This window comes from Arvicanthis niloticus, chromosome 15 (genome assembly GCF_011762505.2).
Source record: "Arvicanthis niloticus isolate mArvNil1 chromosome 15, mArvNil1.pat.X, whole genome shotgun sequence".
NCBI classification, from domain to species: Eukaryota; Metazoa; Chordata; class Mammalia; order Rodentia; family Muridae; genus Arvicanthis; species Arvicanthis niloticus.
In genome coordinates, this window is record NC_047672.1 from 5,331,349 (window position 1) to 5,351,643 (window position 20,295).

General features: G+C 46.0%; 1 protein-coding gene across 1 annotated transcript; it reads left to right on the forward strand.

Annotated features, from left to right (window-relative positions):
• The first annotated feature begins 707 nt into the window (after nt 1-707).
• Nom1 (nucleolar protein with MIF4G domain 1) lies at nt 708-17,400 on the forward strand. The gene is given in 12 exon segments (XM_034519319.2): nt 708-800; nt 802-1,728; nt 2,004-2,131; nt 3,519-3,714; nt 5,712-6,035; nt 7,205-7,315; nt 8,414-8,581; nt 9,271-9,392; nt 12,335-12,467; nt 12,908-13,039; nt 15,567-15,676; nt 16,802-17,400. Coding segments are annotated over 12 exon segments (2,604 nt in total). The 5' UTR covers nt 708-722; the 3' UTR covers nt 16,977-17,400.
• Nucleotides 17,401-20,295: the final 2,895 nt, after the last annotated feature.

The following is a 20,295-nucleotide window of genomic DNA, read 5'->3' on the forward strand; positions in this document are numbered from 1 at the left end:
TCCAGGACAGCCAGAGTGAGAAAAATGCTGTCTCAAAAAACAAAAACAAGCCAGGCGGTGGAGGCACACTCCTTTAATCCCAGCATTTGGGAGGCAGAGGCAGGCGGATTTCTGAGTTCAAGGCCAGCCTGGTCTACAGAGTGAGTTCCAGGACAGCCAGGGCTACACAGAGAAACCCTGTCTGGAAAAAAACTAAAAAACAAACAAACAAAAAAACAGATTCTTTTCTTCAGAAATCACCCTTCAGGTTCTGCTCCTTAAAACATAAAATTCTCTACATTCAAAGATATTTATTACAGCACCATTTCTAATATAAAAATGTTGGAAATAACTAGTCAGGCGCAATGCTGTGGACCTAAAGTTGGGACACTCAGCTGAGGACTGCTTGAGCCCGAGAGTTCAAGGTCAGCCTGGGCTACAGACTGAGAAACTATCTCAAAGAAGAAAAAACAAAAAAAAAAAAAAAACAAAAAACGGAGCTGGGGCATTGGCTGCCTTCCCTTGGGTACACACGCATGCACGAAAATGTAAGGATGTGTGAAAATTTACGGTATAGCCATCCCTAGGGTGATTTCCTCAGGGCACCCCAAAACGAAGTACGCGAGCTTCAGATTTTAAAGGACTCTATTACTGTCTGTGACCAGCAGAGGGGACCTCCCACCAGTCTCAACCTTTTAGTCCACCGAAGCCCGTGGCCGGAAGTCCCGCCCCTGCCGGAAGTGATGCCGCGGAACATCCCGGAAGTCATCGGCGTCTGTAGACTTGGGACCTGCGGGCTGTGGTGTAGAGCGCCCGGGCATGGCTCGCATGAAGCGTAGAGGCGTCCGTCGCGGTCCTGGCGGCGGGGAGGGACCCCTGAAACGGCTGCGGCTGGCCGTGAAGGACTTCGTGCGGGCTACCTCCGAGAGCGAAGCCTGCGAGAGCCGCAGCGCTGTGGCGGGCTCCCGGCCCGGCGGCCGAAAGAGCCGCAAGGAGCTTCGTAAGGAGAAGCGACACCTGAGGAAAGCGCGGCGCCTGCAGAGGACAGTAGGCTCCGCGTTAGGGGACCAAGATGGGAGTGTCGGCCTGAACGGTGGCCCGGAGAGTCGACCGCCTGCTGAGATGAGACCGACCCCCGCCAAAGCCACCGCAACCCCTGCCAAGGCCGGTGCTCCCTCCGCTAACACTAAGGCCTCGGCGACCCAGCCTCAGGCCAATAGTTCCTGCCCCAAGGCCACGGTGACTTCAACTCGGGCCAAGGCTAAAGGTGCTCCCGGAAAGCCTGGTCCCGCCACCGCCACTGCCCGGAAGCGAGCACTTCTAGCGGCCAACGAGGAGGAGGACCGAGAGATCCGAAAGCTGGAACGATGCCTCGGCCTCCACAAGCGTAAGAAGAAGGGCGATGGTAGCTCGGTGCCGCTCAGCTTCGCGCGCGACGGTCTGGACTACATCCTGGGGGCCCTGGGATGTGGGAAAAGCGGCGGCCTGTACGAAAGCAGCGAGGAAGAGGAGGAAGAAAAGGTGGAACCCGGACAGACAGTCCTGGAGAGTGACCTAGAGAGCAATCCTGAAGAAAGTGAGGAGGACCCAGACTGGCAAGTGCAGCAGGAGGATCAGGAAGATGTAAATTCGCAAAGGGAAGGAGAAGCAGAAAGTGAGCCGCGAGGAAATAAAGGGAATAAGAAAGTGCGTTTTGCAGAAGTTGTAGAAAAGAGGGAAAGTTCTTCCGAAGATGACATAGACCATCAGGTATGGCACAAATAACCTGTGGGACCTCTCAGTTGTCATTCCAAATGGAGTGAGGGGGCAGAGTACAGAACAGTATTAGCACTAACACGGTGGCAGGCACAGCCTGCTGAGAGACAGGCTAACCCAGGCCATTCTAGTCATTCAGAGCTTCACTTCACCCTGTATTGATAGCTGCTCTAAGTTCTCATGAGTTTAGTGTTTGGAGTAAGTAACAACATCAACAAACGGATTTTCCACTGTAAATTTTTGTTTGCAATTTTATTCCTGTTTTCAAGGACAGTCACTGTGTTGAAAGTGGTGAAAAGTACATCCCTCCTTGGTTGAGGAGTGAGGAGACAGTAGATGTCCACAAGAAAGAAGAGCTAGACAGGCTCAAGAAACATGTTAAAGGCCTAATTAACAGGTAACCTCACAGAAATATGACGTACAATCACGTAGCTGTAATGACGATGGAAAGCAAATGATGGGACTAGGACCACACAATGCTTTTGATCCTTGTTCTTGGTGTGACATAACTGCACTTAAACTTGAAGAGGTAGAATGCCCAGCTGTTTGATATTGCCTTTTATGTGTTTGAAGACAGTCCACGGAGTCATTCTGAGAAGCAGAAAGGAACAGGGCATGACTCTGTGTCCTCCTAGGAGCGACCTGGCTAAAGTCTGCAGGTCTGGCCTGCAGAAGTGAATTCATCTAGTGGTAAACAGGGTCCTCAGCCCTTGAGTCACCATCTGTGTTTTTGTTTAATTGTCCATTTTAAGAATAAAGCATCAGAAGGTTCATTGGAAGCCACGTGGGTGGGAATTTGTCACTTACCTTTCCTTGTTGGCTCACTAGTCTTAACAAATGAACTGGAATCACTTATCTCAAGCCTTCTTCACTTCTTTCATGTCCCTCTTCCAAGCCCCAAAGATGACCACTGTCCTGTCCTCCAGCACCTCATTCAGTTTTGTCAGATTTCAAATATGTATTGTTTTTTTGTTGTTGTTGTTGCTTAACTTGTTATTGTAGATGACTGAGAATTACAAAGACAGTGTAGGGAGGTCTTTAGAGGGATCACTCTCAGGCTAGGCTACAGTTAAAAGCAAAACAGAGAGATCGAGCTGGTGGTATGGCTAAGTTGGTAGAGTATTCATTTAACATGCACAAAGCCTGAAGCCTTCCCTTGCTTGCCAGACCACATAAACTAGAGGTGGTGGTACTTGCCTATAATCCCAGGACTCAGAAGGAAGAGAGAGATTGAGACTGATCCTATGCAGTTTTGTTGCCTGAAGATTTAGGTGACTGCTACTGACATCAAGATGCATGGCTGTTCTGTCACATCTCCTTTTCTCTCCTCTGTGCTTTTTATTTCTTTTTAATTAAAGCCCATGATATCCTGTGACTTTGCCATTACCTGTTATTTTGACAGCAGGTTCAGTTTTAAGCACAGGTACACAATGGACTTAATAGGAACTGAGTGTGTCATCCAAGAGATGAAACAAGTTCAAGTTTTTTCCTTAACTCACCACCTAGGAGTAATCTCTGCCTCTGTGGGGTATTAGATCAGCTATCTGTGGGCATATGTCCAGACTGAGGGAGGACCCCAGGGTATGCTTCAGTGGCCATGCTGTACTAAAAGACATCTGTTATTATTTCAATTATTATGTAAAAGATAACTGGTATTTCAGGATTCTAGAGTGTGTTATGAGCAGTATGCACTAGGTTTTTGTGGCAAAGTCAGAGTGGTTTCTGGTTCAAAAATGCACATAAATAGAATGTGCTGGTAACACTTTGTTCACATTTCGCTGCAGGTTGAGTGAGCCAAACATGGCTTCTATAAGTGGGCAGCTAACGGAGCTGTACATGACCCACAGCAGGAAGCACATGAACGATACCCTGACAGCTGCCCTCATGGATGCCTGTGTCACTGCCTCAGCCATGCCCAGCAGGCTGATGATGGAGCATGTCTTCTTAGTCAGCATCCTCCACCACACGGTCGGAATAGAGGTATGCCTGCACCTTTTCTCCGTATCCTAACTATGTCATCTGGAATGATATTCTAGCCTGGGAGTCAGTGAGGTTGAGAAGTGAAAGCCTTGGGAGGCTAAGGACAGAGGACAAAGTGGCCCAGCTACCTCAAAAGCCCTGCCGTGTAAGATCTGCCCTGGCTACCTCAGAAATTGTGCTTCTGTGCTCATCTCCCCACCCTGCCCCGCCAAGGGCTATGCTTATTTTTACATGTGAATGTCTGAGTTCATTTTCCTGCCATTACAAAACGTAATGGATGCCCTGGACAGCTTTCCTTGTGCCCCATAATCACAGTAATTGACACTGTTCTGTGGCTGCTGTGGTACTTCCCCCATCCTATACCACACTAGGACAGTTCAGCAGACTTAATCAAAGTGATTTTAATGTAAACGGCATTTCAGTGAGTTATTTTAAAAGTCATAGATGTGACCACCACAGCACATCAGGAATTCACTTGATTTGAAAACCTGAAATGATTGGTCCTACTTCCCATTGAAGCCTTTGCTAATTGCATGAAGGACAGTGAGATGACTTGTTCAAGGGGAAGTCATTATAGTACTTTAGGTAATGACAGTCACTAAAGCTTGTGCCAGATACACTGTGCTCTCAGGATGCTGCTTTCCATTAAACTGTGCTGAGAAAAGGCTCCCAGGAACTCACGGAAGGAAAAAAAATGTTAAAGGTGTTGTCAGCTACTGTGTGCCTTCCCTCAAGCACTTAACACTCAGGCCTTTGCAGATTTGTGCTGAACTTCACTTCTCAGAGTCGGTATTAACAGCATGGTATTTGTTCATATTCCTAAGTTATACTAGTATGTTTAATGTTAAAGAAATAATGGAATTTAAATTTAGGCCTGTTTATGGGCTAAAAAACATACTGAATTAGTGTCTCAATATTTCTTACTCTCTGAAGATCCTGTCTTTGTTAACACAGAACATGAGCATGAGATGACAAACTGCTGTGTGAGGGTGTTCTTAGTTTTTTCTAAAACGAGAAAACATGAACTGGGAATCAAGCCTCAAGTCTTTAGTTTTAAGGCTTCTGGAAATCAGTATTGCCAGTCTCTTGTCTCTTTCTGGACTCTTTAGCTTCATTGTTTTGCAGTCTAACAATCCTGTGTGGACCTGCCCATTAAACTCTAAGCTGACTGTGGATCTCATCAGTCCTCCTTTGTCTATGTGTCATACATAATCTGAATTTTACAGTAACTCTACACATGTCCACTGACACTGAACCAGGTTTTGACCACCTGCCCACAACCTACTTACCCGTGTCTAGTTCCTGGAGACCCAGACAAAATGCTGGGAATCACACCCAGTGATACTTCCCTGCCAGTTTGTCCCACATCACTGTGTGAGCAGCCCTTTCTTCCCCTATTACAGTTTCCTCACTCATCTCCAGCTGGATGTCCTGCAAAAGAAAATAGTCACCAGATAATGCTGCCAGCAGGAGGGTCAGTCACTGCAATTTCTACTTTCAGGATATACTGCCTTTGTTAGAACAACCACAGGTTCATGCCCTGGCCTTGTTCTTCCAGACAACAAAAGGACTACCATAGTGGCCTTGTCCGACTTCATCAGGCCTCTGCTAGTTCTTGGCCTGGTGCTTTCCCCTGGTTATCATCTTTACAGATTCTGACATAACTCAGGTTGTCAGGTGGGAAACGAGCTCCCTTATGCCAAGCCATCTCACTGGCACAGTTTTTAAAGAAATTTTTCCAGGGAGTCACAGTAATGTCTGGCTAAAAACCACTTTGTTGTTGATTCTAAAGAAATGAAAGTATCTTTACAGAAAAGATTTGCATGTCGAGGCAAGCACTCAGTACTGTATTTGCTATCTAGAATCTTCTCATCCATACGTGAAGCTACATTCTTAGTTACCAGCGCCCCTGCTGGAGTTCTTACCCCATCTGTATTTACGTGGCAGTTTTCAAGGCGGGTCCCAGAGTGACATGATGTTTCTTCTACCTCCTTCAGGTTGGTGCTTGCTTCCTTGAAGCTGTGGTGAAGAGGTTTGATGCTGTCTATAGAGATGGAGGTGAGGGGAAAGAACTGGACAACCTCTTTACCATGATTGCCCATTTGTACAACTTCCACGTGGTGCAGTCTCTCCTCATCTTTGACATTTTAAAGAAGCTTGTTGGAACTTTTACGGAAAAAGACATTGAGCTGATCCTGTTGATGCTGAAAACTGTGGGCTTTGCATTGAGGAAAGATGACGCCTTGTCACTTAAGGAACTGATCACAGAAGCCCAGGCCCAGGCCAGTGGTGCAGGCAGCAAGTTTCAGGACCAGAACAGGGTAGGAGTGCTGCTTGAACTGCTGAGTCCATGGAGCACAGATGACAGAATGTAAATGAGTGTCTGAACACTAGTGTTTGTGCCCTAATGCTCTCTGTTTTCTTTTGCCTTATCTGCTACTGTGGCTTTGTCCTTAGTCTGCAAACTGACCTTGGTTCGGGGGGGTTTGTTTTTGTTTCCATGAATTTTTGAGATGGAGTCTCATTATGTAGCCCAGGCTAGCCTCAAACTTATGATCCTCGTCTGAGTGCTGGGGTTACATGTGTGTACCACCATACCCTGCTTGAACCTTGTTTCTTCATTAAGAACTCATACATATTTCATGATTATAATGAATTTGTTTTCCCTCTGGGAAGTTGTTTCCCAGAGGCTTGGGTGTCAGCCTGGGTCAGCTGTGTGGCACTGCTGCCCGAGCATCAGAGATGTGGGTCTTACCAGCCAGTTTCCCTTCTGTAAAATAGGTCCTGCCTCACATGAGGTGCACCTGAAAGGCCCTCAAAAAGAAAGGAGAAAGTGATCTATTGAAGAGCACCAGTGTGGGAACCTAGGGCCTTTGCCAGAGAGAAGATAGGCCAGGTCCAAAGCCTCACAAATGGGCCCAGGGAGCCAGGCTTTTTTCCTTGGGTAGAGGAAAATCTGCACAGATGGTTGGCAGATCCTGTACTTTGCTGGCCACTTTGACCCCAGTGTAGAATGATGGGAAGTGGCCAGAGCAGGGAACGGCTTCAGGAATCTTGAAACAAAAGTAGCATGTGTAAGTGTGGTGGCAGTGGATGTAGCCTTAGAAGTCAGAAGTAACTTTTCATGCGATTGGAGTTTGCAAGAGGTGAGACTGTAAGGGGAAGATGACCCTACTTCTGAATAGTCAAGTTGGCATCTAGATTAAGTCTTGAGGGAGGGTTTGCCATGAAGGATACTGAGTCACTCTCATACCAGGACTGAGATTGTGGGAGTAGAGGAGGGAAGACCTGTGGATAGTGCTGAGGTTTGAGACTCTACTGTTCTAAAAACTGTATCCCTGACTGCAGTGTTGAAGATCACAGAGACTGCCTCCAGCTGTCAGTGTTCTCATAAGTGGTGCCCCTCTGCTTCAGCTGTGATGTATTTCTTACCAGGCTTAATCATTAGTGACTGTTAGTGATGAGTTTGCATGAATTTCTTTTCCTTAAGGTACGGTTTATGTTGGAAACAATGCTGGCTTTGAAGAACAATGACATGCGTAAAATCCCTGGCTATAATCCTGAGCCTGTGGAGAAACTGAAGAAGTTACAGAGAACTCTGGTGGGTGACACCCTATTCTGTTTTTTCCTGAACCTCCATGCCATTATGGACCCATTGTGATGATGGTTCAGGCTATGTTCAGCACATGTCTTAGAAACTGTACATCTGGCCAGTTGGTAATGGGCATGTACCTCTTTCTTCTCATTTATTTATTCACTTTACATTCCGATTGTAGCCCCCTCTTCCTCGAGGTCCCTTCTCACACAGTTCCTTCCCCATTGCCCCATTCCCTTCTCTGAGAAGTGGGAGAGCCGTCCCCTGGGTATCACCCCACCCTAGCACATCAAGTCACTGCAGGACTAGGCGCATCCTCTCCCACCGAGGCCAGACAAAGTGTTTCAGGGAAACAGGATCCACGGGCAGTCAGCAGATTCAGGGACAGCCCCTGCTCCAATTGTTGGGGGACCTACATGAAGACCAAGCTGCACATCTGCTATATATGAGTGGCATATACCTTTAAGCCCAGCCCTGGGAGGCAGAAGCAAGGTGGATCTCTGAGTTCAAGGCCAACCTGGTCTACAGAGTGAGTTCCAGAACAGCCAAGGCTGCACAGAGAAACCCTGTCTCGAAAAACCAAGAAGAGGGAAAGGAGGGGGAGAAGGAAGAGGAGGACCAAGAGAAGCAGCAGCAGCAGCAGTGATAGGAGGGAGGAGGGGACTGTACATCAGTAGTGATGATTCCATCAAATTAGTTAAGTACCCAGTATGACTCTCTCCCAAGGTGCTAAACTCAGGCTATATGATGGCTTCCTCTGTTAGTACTCAGAAGACCAGGCCCCACCTAGAACCAGGAACCTCTCCTCAAGTGTTCAACCTGTAGTCTTGACAGCACAAGATGGTCACCATGGTCATTCTGAGTCTTCAGTCACATAGTGTATCATTGATATAGATCCCAGGTCACACACATTTGAATGGTGAACCCATAGACTTCACACACAGAACACTGAGAGGTGATGGCTCTTTCTGGCATTTTTCCAATCAGTTGTCTGTGACTCATTGCCACAGTCATACACCAGAACTGCCATTGTCAAACAAATCATGACAGAAGTGCAGGTGGGAATCAGCTGAAACACTTCATGAAGCCTTTTCTTTTAATCAGGTTCGAAATGCTAGCTCAGGTTCTGAGACTCAACTTCGCATCTCCTGGGATGGCATCTTGAATGCAGAGCAAACTGGTCGCTGGTGGATTGTGGGGTCTGCATGGAGTGGGACTCCAATGATTGACAACAGTCACCATACACACCTGCAGAAGCCACTTGGAGGCACGGTATGAAGACCCTGTTGGCTGCCTGGCTATGGGCACCCTGGTGCATCAGAAGTCTGTTCTGCTTAAAGTAGCTCTCTGTTAATCCTTAATGTTTTTGAAATGTACCACACATGATTATCAGGAAGCTTCATAGAAATAGCCCATGTCGGCCTTCAGTTTCTCTGCTTAAGAGTTTTTAAAAGTTTCAACCCCAATTCAGACAAAATCTAGAAATTGAATGAGAGAGGTATGAAAATGAAACTCATTTGATTGGCGCTGTTGTTGGGACTCAGCAATACGTTGTTCCCAGGAGGTATATGTTCTCGGCCCTACTGTGGATTCAAATTCTAACTCCAGTGTCCTTGTCTTTCCTGCCCGGGAACCCTCATCTCACTTGGTGGCTCCAAGTTGCTGTGTTGCTCTGGCGGCAGCTTGTATGTGAACTTGGGTCTTCATCTGATGCACAGATCTGACCCACCTCCTGAGGAGGCTCCCACTGAGCTTTTTTCCTTTTGCAGATTTGTCCAAGAATACAGACACGGTGTTTACATGTATGCATGTACACACAGTTTACAGTCACGTGTGTTCAAATGTGAATGGTACTCTTCAGAAATTCAAGTAGACACATGCTAGAACAGTGTCCTGTCTCTGAGGAGACAGCTTTCATTGTGATAGTGGAACAGTCTGGGCATTGATCTTTCTCTTTTCAGGTTAGCTCTAAGATGCTGGAGCTTGCAAGGAAGCAGAGAATGAACACTGACGTCAGGAGGAACATATTCTGCACTATAATGACAAGTGAGGACTTCTTGGATGCCTTTGAAAAGCTGCTGAAGTAAGCAATGGATGTGACAGAAGTTGATCTCCTTTTTAGCTTTTGGATAATTTTTTTTTTTTTTAAAGATTATTTATCTTGCTGGGTGATGGTGGCGCACGCCTTTAATCCCAGCACTTGGGAGGCAGAGGCAGGCGGATTTCTGAGTTCGAGGCCAGCCTGGTCTACAGAGTGAGTTCCAGGACAGCCAGGGCTACACAGAGAAACCCTGTCTCAAAAAAAAAAAAAAAAAAAAAACAAAAAAAAAAAAACAAAAAAAAAGATTATGTATCTTATATATGTGAGTACACTGTTGCTGTCTTCAGACACACCAGAAGAGGGCATCAGATCCTGTTACAGATGGTTGTGAGACACCACCTGGTTGCTGGAAATTGAACTCGACCTCTGGAAGAGCACTCAGTGCTTTTAACTGCTAAGCCATCTCTCCAGCCCCCACTTTTGGATAATTCGAGCTACTGAGTCTTTCCTGTTACTTCCCTCTTACATGGTCCCATGTGACCTTCATAACACATTGATCCCTGCTGGTAGTCGTTGCATTGGTAAATGTTGCTGTGTAGTACCAAGATTTGAGAGTTTGGCTGTCTGTGTTAGGTAACCAGCCACCTGATAGTCTGTCAAGGTTGTTGGTTGTTGAGAATTGTTATCTCTGTCTTTCAGACTCTCGGTGTAAAACTTATAATATATTTTCTGTAATTAGTTGTAAACTTTACAAAGTATTTCTAAAACAATTGAATATTAACCTCTTCCTTTATCTGGTTCAAACTTAGACATACTTGCAAGTCTGATGATTGGGTTTCTGAACCGGGCCTTTTTGATACGAAAACCTCAAGCTTGCTTCTGTTTCTAAAACCTTACTGTATGCTGAATGTAGGTTCCACTGAGTCTCCTAGTCAGTGCTGGCATGGTGATACAACCTGTTACCCTAGCACTTACGAGGCTAAAGCTGGCGAATCATGCTTCCAGGCCAACTAAGATACAAAGAAAAGGCATACCAGACTTAGCAGCGACTCCCTGCCCACCCAACTTCTGTTCGTGAAAATCATTAGCCAAGCTGGGACTATAACTCAACAGTGTGAGATGAGACCCTGGAGTCCAGCATTCCAGCATTGCAGATTTGTTTTGTTTTGTTTTGTTTAATCACTGTCTGTTCTTGGGGATATGTAACCCCATGGATTGATTAGTACAGCTGAAATGAAACTGGTTGTTTGGAAGGCCCACATACACCTTGAGCAACCTGCTGCTTCTGTTGGGGTTTGTTTGTTGTTTGGGGAAGTTGTGGGGGGAATGTGGCAGCAAAGTTGCTGTTTTCGCCTAAGTCTAGAGCCTTTGTCTCTAGCCATTGGAGTCAGAGGACAGTCAGTTGGGGCTAGGGACATGGCTCAGTGGCAGAAGGTTTGCCTAACATGTCACAGGGCAGTTGATTCTACTCTTAATATGCCTCCCCCGTGCCATCACAAGGAGGAAAAAAGACGAATCAGTTGCTTTTAATTGCCAAAAACTCAAAGGCTGTATGTTCTTTCGCTGTTGGGTAGAAACCAGTTATGGGTCCTCTTGGTGCCTGGGATACTTGTCAGTCAGCTCTACAGAAAACTAAGCACCAAGGCCCACACCAGCACGGGTGGTTCTAAAGGATTCTCTGCCCAGAACAAGGGGTCAGTCTTGACTTCATGACTGTTTGACATGTTTATATAGCAGCCTTAGAGGCTCAGAAAATACATCCTTGGTGACCTCTGTTTCAAGGAGAGTATGTGCTGCAAAGAAAGGAAGGCGGTTTAGCAGCTGTGGAACTTCCTGTGTTTCCACTGTGGTGGTTGCTTCCAGACACTGGGACTGTCCACACTCACAGGGCTGTGATTTTGCTGTGAGTTTTACCTGGAGAAGGTGTATTTTGGGGGTTTGAGACAGGTTTCCCTATACAGCTCAACTGTTCTTGAGCTCCACATCTGCATAACAATATAAACTAGTCCTCAGCTTTGTAACTAGTATACAACTTGGGATTTGTGTTGTGTCTTACACATTAGGCCGTGTTATTGAAAAAAACCGAGGCCCAAAGAACCTAGGAACAAAACAGGACTATGGCCCAATATATGGCTGCTGCCATCATCTTGATCAGCTTGTTTGCCACTGGACTCCTCAGACAGGGAGGAGCTGATTTTGCCATAAAAATTGAAAGCAGACCCCACCACTCACCCCTCAGCATCTGCACCAGGCAGGAAGCTGGCCCTGCCCCCTTACAGGCCTCAGCACTCTGAAGAGTAGGCCCTGCACCTCACCTGGGCAGCACAGTAGAGTTGATCCTAGTGACTAAGTCAGCCCCAAGGACATAAGAACAGGACAGCTGCCCCTGCCCCTTGCCAGCTGGTTCATTGGGTGAGCTAGCCAGAGCAATGCTGAGAGCTTGCCCTGGTGGTTTGGGGCATAGGAGAGCTGGTGGGCTGACCAACTCAGCTACCTTCCAGGCCCAGGGGCAGGGCTTTGAATCGGCCTGCTCCAACGTCTACCCCATCTGTGAATGGCTGGAGCACATGAAGGGGCCAGTCCTACAGATCCAAAGCTGCAGGAGCTTCATGACACAGGGCAACAACAGATTATCTAAGAGGACTTCTGGTGAGGACCCAATATTGATAGTATAGCAGAAGCCAAAGACCTTGAACCAGACCAATGGCACAGCATGTTGCAATGAATATTTGCAAGTAAAGGTGTTTGCACAAAAGGTTATATAGTGTGTGACAGGCCATGACACACTGCAGCCCCCACCACAAGATGGTGTGTTTGTTTGAATTCTATCTTCTTTTCTTTTGGAGGGGCGATTGCAAGGGCGGGTACAAAGGGGTGAGGAAATGAATGGGATTGGGGTACATGATATGAAATTCACAAAGAATTGATAAGATGTTAAAAAAAAATTGAAAAAATATATTCTTACTCTGGCTGTTTGTCTGCAGGCTTGGGCTGAAGGACCAGCAGGAGAGAGAGATAGTTCATATCCTCATGGATTGCTGCCTGCAAGAGAAAACCTACAACCCTTTCTATGCTTTCCTGGCTAGCAAGTTCTGTGGCTATGAAAGGAGATTCCAGGTAACTTGTAAGACCACCAGTACATCTGCCTGGCTCATTACCAGGAGTTCCATGTCCCCACCATGGGTCGTGTCCATGCTAGCAGCCAGGCCTACTGCATTGGAGAGAAGATGGGACAGTGGGGCAAGGTAACAAGGATCCAGCCCAAGGCAGCTTGTTTGTCACGACTGGAACAATTGTGGCCTTCTGGCTGGATGCATCCCTCTAGTGTTTTAAGGCACTAACAACCTTTCTTCAAAGCTGTGTGTTGACGTGTGGGACAAGACTTCAAAAGGGACTTCTATGATGGTGTCAGGAAGAAAGAGACAGTGAAGTTGTTCCTATTCCCAGGAACTGGGTTATTGACGAATGACTAAGAAGTAGTACCTTTAAAGTCCATTCTGGTGAGTGTTGCAGTGATTTCTTGCGTTTTAACCTTTTTCTTCTTCACTGTTAACCAGATGACTCTCCAGTTCAGCATATGGGACAAATTCCGGGACTTAGAAAATTTGCCAGACACTAAGTTCTCAAATCTGGTTCATCTGCTGGCACACTTGTTGAAGACAAAGTCACTTCCACTTTCTGTTCTAAAGGTATGTAGAATGCAAGAAATTAATGAGTATAAGCAGCTTAAGACAGTATAAGTTATTGTATTTGGTATATTTTAAAGTGCATTTTCTGAGATTCTGAAATTTGAGGGTTTTGCTGGGGGTGACAGGGTTTCTCTGTGTAGCCTTGGCTGTCCTGGAACTCGCTCTGTAGACCAGGCTGGCTTTGAACTCAGAGATCTGCCTGCCTCTGCCTCCCAGGTGCTGAGATTAAAGGCAAGTTCACATACACACCAGCTATGAAGTGTTTTCATTATAATAGCCATCACAGAAAATATTGTCAACACATTCTATATATGTACTTAGAGAATTACTATCCAATTACAGGTTTGGATTTGTTTTGTTTTGTTCTGCTTTACATTTATTTGGGGGGGCGGCTGCATTGCTGAGGTCACAGCTCATTTAGGAGCATAGACTGAAGTAGAGCTTTGTTTTCAGGGTTACTATTGCTGTGATAAAACAAAATGACTAAAAGCAACTTGAGGAGAACGGGGTTAATTTCACTTCTATTTCCAGGTAACAGTCCATCACCAAGGGAAGTCAGGGCAGGAACTTGGAGGCAGGACATGATGCAGAGGCCCTGAAGGTACTCTGCTCAGGCTGCTTTCTTAGCCCAGGACACCAACCTAAGATGGCCCCGCCCACAGTGAGCTCAGCCCTCCTCCATCAGTCACTACAGCCCATCTGTTTTCTTGAGATAGGCACTACAGTCTATCTTACGGGGACATTTCTCAGTTGAGCGTCCCTCCCCTCAGATGACTCTAGCTTATGTGAAGTTGACATAAAACTAGCCAGGACAGACTTTCTTTATAAAGATGCAATTATGAATCTCTCTTCACTGCAAAATACCATAAGGCTGTAGTTCACCACCCCTGCACTTCAAAGCCTTGAGACACTAGTATACAGTGAAGCACAGGAGTTGTGGATTCCTGACCTTTTGACAAGACTAAAGGAGATAAACAACAGAGACAAGGCAAGATGCTAACTAGGTTCCGTGTCCTTCTGTGACGTTGCTGGTCTGCAGGGCAGCATCCTATGCATTTGACCTTCCTGCCTTTCATCAAAGTTTGCTCACAATTTCCTGGTGACCATGAACTGGGCAGGAGCCAGTTGTGTGTGGTAGGGCTTATATTAGGGTTCTCCAGAGTAACAGACTAACGAATGAATCGATATATAGAAAGGGGATTTGTTAGAATGACTTACAGGCTGCAGCCCAGCTAATCAAACAGTGCCTGTATGTGGACAAAATGTCCAGGAACCAGCAACTGCTCAGTCCACAAGACTGGGTGTCTCAGCTGGTCTTAGTATACACTGGAATCCCAAAGAAGCAGCTTCTAATACCAGTGAAGGAATGGACTTGCTCGCAAGCAGGGCAAGAAGGCAAAAAACAGAAGATCCCTCCTTTCTTGTCCTAACATAGGCTTTGAACAAAAGGTGTAGTCAAGGCGCACACCTTTAATCCCAGCACTTGGGAGGCAGAGGCAGGCGGATTTCTGAGTTCAAGGCCAGCCTGGTCTACAGAGTGAGTTCCAGGATAGCCAGGACTACACAGAGAAACCCTGTCTCAAAAAAAAAAAAAAAAAAAAAAAAAAAAAAAAAAAAAAAAAAAAACTTACAGGTGAACCCTCCATTTTGGAATTTTAGTTAATCCCAGATGTAGTCAGGTTGACACCTAGGAGTAGCCCTCACAGAGCACATCCCTGACCTTGTTCCTGGGCCTTATACCCCTCAGCTCTTCCCAGAGAAGCTACTCTTTAATATAGTATTTATCCTGTTCTTAGGCTTTTACCTGTTCCTGTATCTGCAAGCAGAGCGTAGTGAGCACTGCTCAGGCCTCTCTGGGCAGAGCCTTGTCACCACACCCTGTCTTCGTGCAGCTTTTCTTTTTTCTTTTTTTCTTCCAAATAAGATGAAGGTCAGTTTATTAGCATTTTAAAAAGGAAAAGCTACAGGCAAGCTCTAAAAACCCTCAGTAGCTGGAGAAGAGAAGGAAGAATGACTATGCCATTTAAGCTGCCATGGAGGTCAGACACAAGACAAAACAACCTTTGTGGTGGGATGTGTTGGAGGAGGAAAAGCCCAAAGTGTTCAAGAAAGCATACTATGAAGCTCTCTTCAAATTCAGCCTGAGTTTGTGTTTTCTCCATGTTGGTGTCTGTGGTTATCTAGGTATATTGTATTTATCCTACTGCTTAAAATGAGATGTTTTGCTCAGCTTTCTAGGAAGCACATATGCATGTGTGTGCTAACCTAATTCTCTGTGGAGTTGTAACGAAAGAGTAACTACTTTAAAGGACAGAGGACTCCAACCCTGGGTTTAGAGTGTATATACTTTGTATCTGTGATCACCACTGCATTGTAGCTCACAGCCTGGGGACCAGCCCACCTTGTCTGTGTCATTCATTGTGAGCAGTTGGCTTCTGACAGCCAGTGCTGTAGAGAGCAGGAAGGGCCACAGACCATGGTAGAACTGAACCAGCATGATGATGCTTTCCTGTCTCCTGACCCTTAGGTAGTTGAATTCAGTGAGTTGGATAAACCCAGAGTTCACTTCCTACGGAGAGTGTTGACTTCGCTGTTGATGGAAACAGAAGATGATGACCTGGCTGTAATTTTTTCAAGGTATGTGCCTAGTGTTCCCTGATTGGACATAGGAAAAAGGCAGGGAGATCACTCCCATTTCACTGTGGCTGGTTTATAAAACCAGGTTTATGTCTAGTACACAATTTTAGTCCTAATTCTAAGGTATAATGTTTATGCACTAGATTGAAGAAAGGCAAGACTGCTACAAGCTCAAGGCCAGTCTGGCATACCCAGTGAATTTTAAGCCAGACTAAGATTCGGAGTGAGACCCTGTTTCAAAAAAAAAGGAATTTTTATTTTGTTTTTGTTGTTGTTGTTGTTTTTGAGACAGGTCACACTATATATCCCTGGCTGGCATGGGCCTTGCTATGAAGACCAGGCTGGCCTTGAACTCATGGATCTACCTGCCTTTGCCTCTGCCTCACCAGTGCTAGGGTTAAAGACAAGCGCCACCACACCTGACAAAAGTTCTTAACAGAGAATATACTTTGAAAGAAGCTGGAGCTGGGTGGTAGCACACACCTTTAATCCCAGCACTCAAGAGGCATTAGGCAGGTGAATCACAAGTTTGAGGCCAGCCTGGGCTACAGAGCATCAAGTTCCAGACAGCCAGGGCACAGAGAAACCTTGTCTCAGAAAAAAGCAGAACCACAAATCAGATAGATGGATGGATGGATGGATGGATGGATGGATGGATGGATGGATGGATGGATTGATTCTGGGTGCGACCAGTTATGGCAGCATATGCCAGTAATCCTGGCACCCCACAGACTGAGGCAGTAGGATCAAAAAGTTGATGCCACCCTCTCCTTTTAAAAAAAGAGGCCAGGTATAGTAACATTCTTGTGGTTACACCTTTTCTAGAGGCTGAGCCAACCATGATTCTTTGAGTACAGGAGTTCAAGGCCAGCTTAGACACAATAGCTAGGCTTTGCCTAAAAATACAGAGATTTTCTTCAATAAGCAAGCCACAGGGTTGGAATATCTCAGTAGCAGACACTTGCCTATCTTACAAGACCCTGGGTTTTATACAATCATTCAAACAAACAAACAAACAAACAAACAAATGCCTAAAAGTAGGTTTTGTCTTGCTTCTTGAGGCACCAGGCACTAAGATCTCAAAGACAAGCTTCTCCCTGACCTGTGTCTCCAATTTCCTTTCAGAGTGTCTGACAACCCAAAGCTGGGCATGCTGCGAGAAGGCCTGAAGCTCTTCATTAGCCACTTCTTACTGAAGCACACACAGGCTCACCAGAGTGCTGAGGAAGCCAGTCTGCTGAGAGAGAGGGCAGGCCTGGCATCTAAGTCTTTACAGGGCAAAGCCATCCTGAGAATGTAGCCAAAGAATAGGGAACATTTGGCTAAGAGACTGGTGATTTGTGAGTTCAAGGCCATCCCACCTCTGTGAGAACAGGAGGAATTATGCTCTGTCATGGCTTAAATACTGTATTTTCAGATTTTTAGAACCAGGGTTGCATTGTGTACTTCCAGTGTGTGTATATATGTATATAGCAGGTCAGAGGAAAGGGGGAGAGAAGGTGGGGATTAAGCCATGAGGGGAGGGTTGGGATCATAAATTGAGGGCCTTTTTAATCTTCTGAAATGTTGGTTAAAAGTTAAAAGTTAAAAGCTGGGCACATGGTGGAACATGCCTTTAATCCCAGCACTTGGGAGGCAGAGGAGGCAGATCTCTGAGTTCCAGACCAACATGCTCTACATAGTGAGTTCTAGGACAGCCAGGGCAAATTGTGCAACCCTATCTCAAAAAAAAAAAAAAAAAAAAAAAAAAGGTGAAATGCCTTAAGAAGCTATGATGCTTAGGTTCTGATAGCGCCCACTCCATAGTCCCACTAACGTCAGTCGGGTAGGTATGGAGTACTTGGTGGGAGGAAGAGAGCTAAGAGCAGAGATAAAATGATTGTGTTAAATGAGGATAACGTGGGCTCACAGACAGTCTGAAAAAGGAATGGCCTTGGGTGCAAGGCTTCCGTGAGTCCTCTTTGTTTTACAGCCTTGCTTTCTCTCTCAATGCTGTGGACTTGGCTAACCCTGACCTTCAGTTATAACTAAATAGAAGTAGAAAAGCCGTGCTCTATGGAGAGCACCCTCTCCAGGCAGGCAGGCAGGCACAGACGGGGGATGCTGCTCTTACGTGATTCACTCCTTCTGTTAGAGTGTTGAACAGCACATCCTATAGCAGTGTGTTTGAGATGACCACGTACAGTCAGGAGGTCTCCATGCAGGTCCCTGAGAACCGAGCCTTGAAGTGAGCCAGCAGTGCCTGCTGCTGTTTTTGTTGCTATGATAAAACCTGACAAGAGCAGCATAAGGAAGGGTGGCCTGGGCTCATACTGTGTAGGCACATCATACTGAGGTATCATGCTGCAAGAGCTCAAGGTATCTGGTCACATTGCATCTGCAGTCAGGAAGCAGAGATAGACACAGGTACTCAGCTCACTTCCTCCTTTTCACTGAGCCCAAGTCCCCAGCCTATGGGGTGGGGCCACCCCCGTTCAGGGTGGGCTTCCACCTAGATTAGCCTACTCAGACTCTCACAGCCACTCCCAAAGGGTTGCCTCCTAGGTAATTGGGATCCTATCAGGTGGGCAGTGTCTATAGATGTGGGGGTTCGGAGTAGAGCTCCAGAGTAGAACACTTGTTCAAACTCTAGGCTCACTCCCCAGCGTTACACAAAAAAGAAAAATCTTCTCTAAATGTTATTTATGTGTGAGTGTATGGACTTGTGTACCAGTGCTTTTGAAGGCCGAAGAGGGCTGTCCTGGAGGTGGGGCTCCAGGTGGTTGTGAGCTGCCTAATTTGGGTTGTGGGAACCAAACTGAGCTCCTCTTAAGAGAACAGCAAGCACTCTGAAACAAGCCACATCTCCAGCCTGGGTATGTCTCCCCCCTCCCCTCCCCAACATATCTCCTTGTAACCCTAGCTGTCCTGGGACTCAATTTGTAGATTAGAGATCTATATATAGTAGAGATCAATATGTAGATCACAGAGATTCACCTCTCCACCCCACGCCCCCATGGAATTAGAGGCATATGTCACCGTGCTGGGCCCAGTTCTATGTGTGTCTGTGTGCTTCTTACAGTGAAGGTTAAGAACTAGTGCTTACCTAGGTGCAGTGGCACACACCTTTAATCCCAGCACTTTGGATGTAGAGGCAAGCAGATCGCTGACAGTTCTCAGCCAGCCTGGTCCTCATAGCAAGTACCAGGACTGAAGAACCTGTCTCAAACAACAACAAACATGTATAGAATCACTTTTAAAGGGGCAATTTCATCTATAAAATAAATATGTAAATTTTATGTAAAAATAAACAACTTTAAGCTGTTTTCTGTAGTGTGTCACCACCAGTGACACTGAGGCTGGCTTGCGTCTATATGGGATGTTGGTTTGGGTCCATCCCAGAAACTGCTGACACAGTGTAAGATTGTTCATACTTGGTTCACCACCAGACTCTTCCCTTTATCGTGTGACTTTTCTGAAAACAAAACAAAAGAAAACAAAACACGTTGGATAACAAGAAGCCATGGTCATGTCCTACCGGAGGAGACAGTTGCATGTAGAGGATTAGCCTTCTGTGCTGACTCTAGGCTGCACAGTGTCCGGGGATTTCTCTATTTCCAATGTGTTAATCTTACTCTGCATTAAGAAGCAGATCCCTTCTCACCACATGCTATCACTGCACTCCTAGATCCCCATTCCACCTTAGGATAGTTGAAGGAACTATGCTTGTTGGTTTCTGTGTATAGTGTTTTGCTTATATGTCTGTTGTAAGCTGCTGTGTGAGTGGTGTGAACCTGGGTCCTCTGGAAGAGCAGCAAGTGCTCTTAATTGTGTAGTCATCTCTCCATCTTATTTAAACCACTTTGTGTGGTTGACATACAGACAGCTATGCAGTATCAGTGTGCACAGCTTGATAAGTTTGCGGGTAAGTATGCCTTCATGAAACTGTCACCATCATTAATGTCATGACATACCCTCTATGTTTCAAGTCCACTCCCGTCCCTTATTACTGTGGCTTGGGTTCAGGTAAAGTCACTTAATGTCAGGTGTGTTTAAGTACATGGCACAGCTGTTAGCTGTGGTCCCCATTCTTTGAAGTACAACGCCAGAACTATCCTCCGTGGCTGTTGGTACCCTTGAACATCACAGCCCGAGGCCCTTGAGAAGCAAGGAAAAGGGCCTTGAGGTCCTTTTCTGCTGTTGAGTTTGTTTTAGAGATCATAGAAAGGTGAGGTCTACTGTGTTTCTGTCTTGCTTATTTCACTGAGTATGGTCCATCCATCCCATTCATGCGGTCACAAATGATAGGACTGTTGGCTCTGAGAAGGCTAAGTGCATTTGGACACTGTTCTCTGTATCCATTCTTCCATCTTTAGACAGGCTCTTGTGAGTGCTGCTGCAGTGAACATGGGAATGCCGTGTCTCTGGCACCCTGACCTTGGTTCTAGCAATAGGTATACTGTACCCTATGGCATTTCTATTGTTAGCTTTCTGAGGAACTGCCCCACTCTTTTGCCTAATGGCTGTACCAATTTTCATTCGGCCCACACAATACAAACAAACCCTTTCATTACTTGTTCTGTTCCCATGTTTTAGCAGTAGCCATGCAGACAGGTGTGAGGTGAAGCCTCACTGTGGCT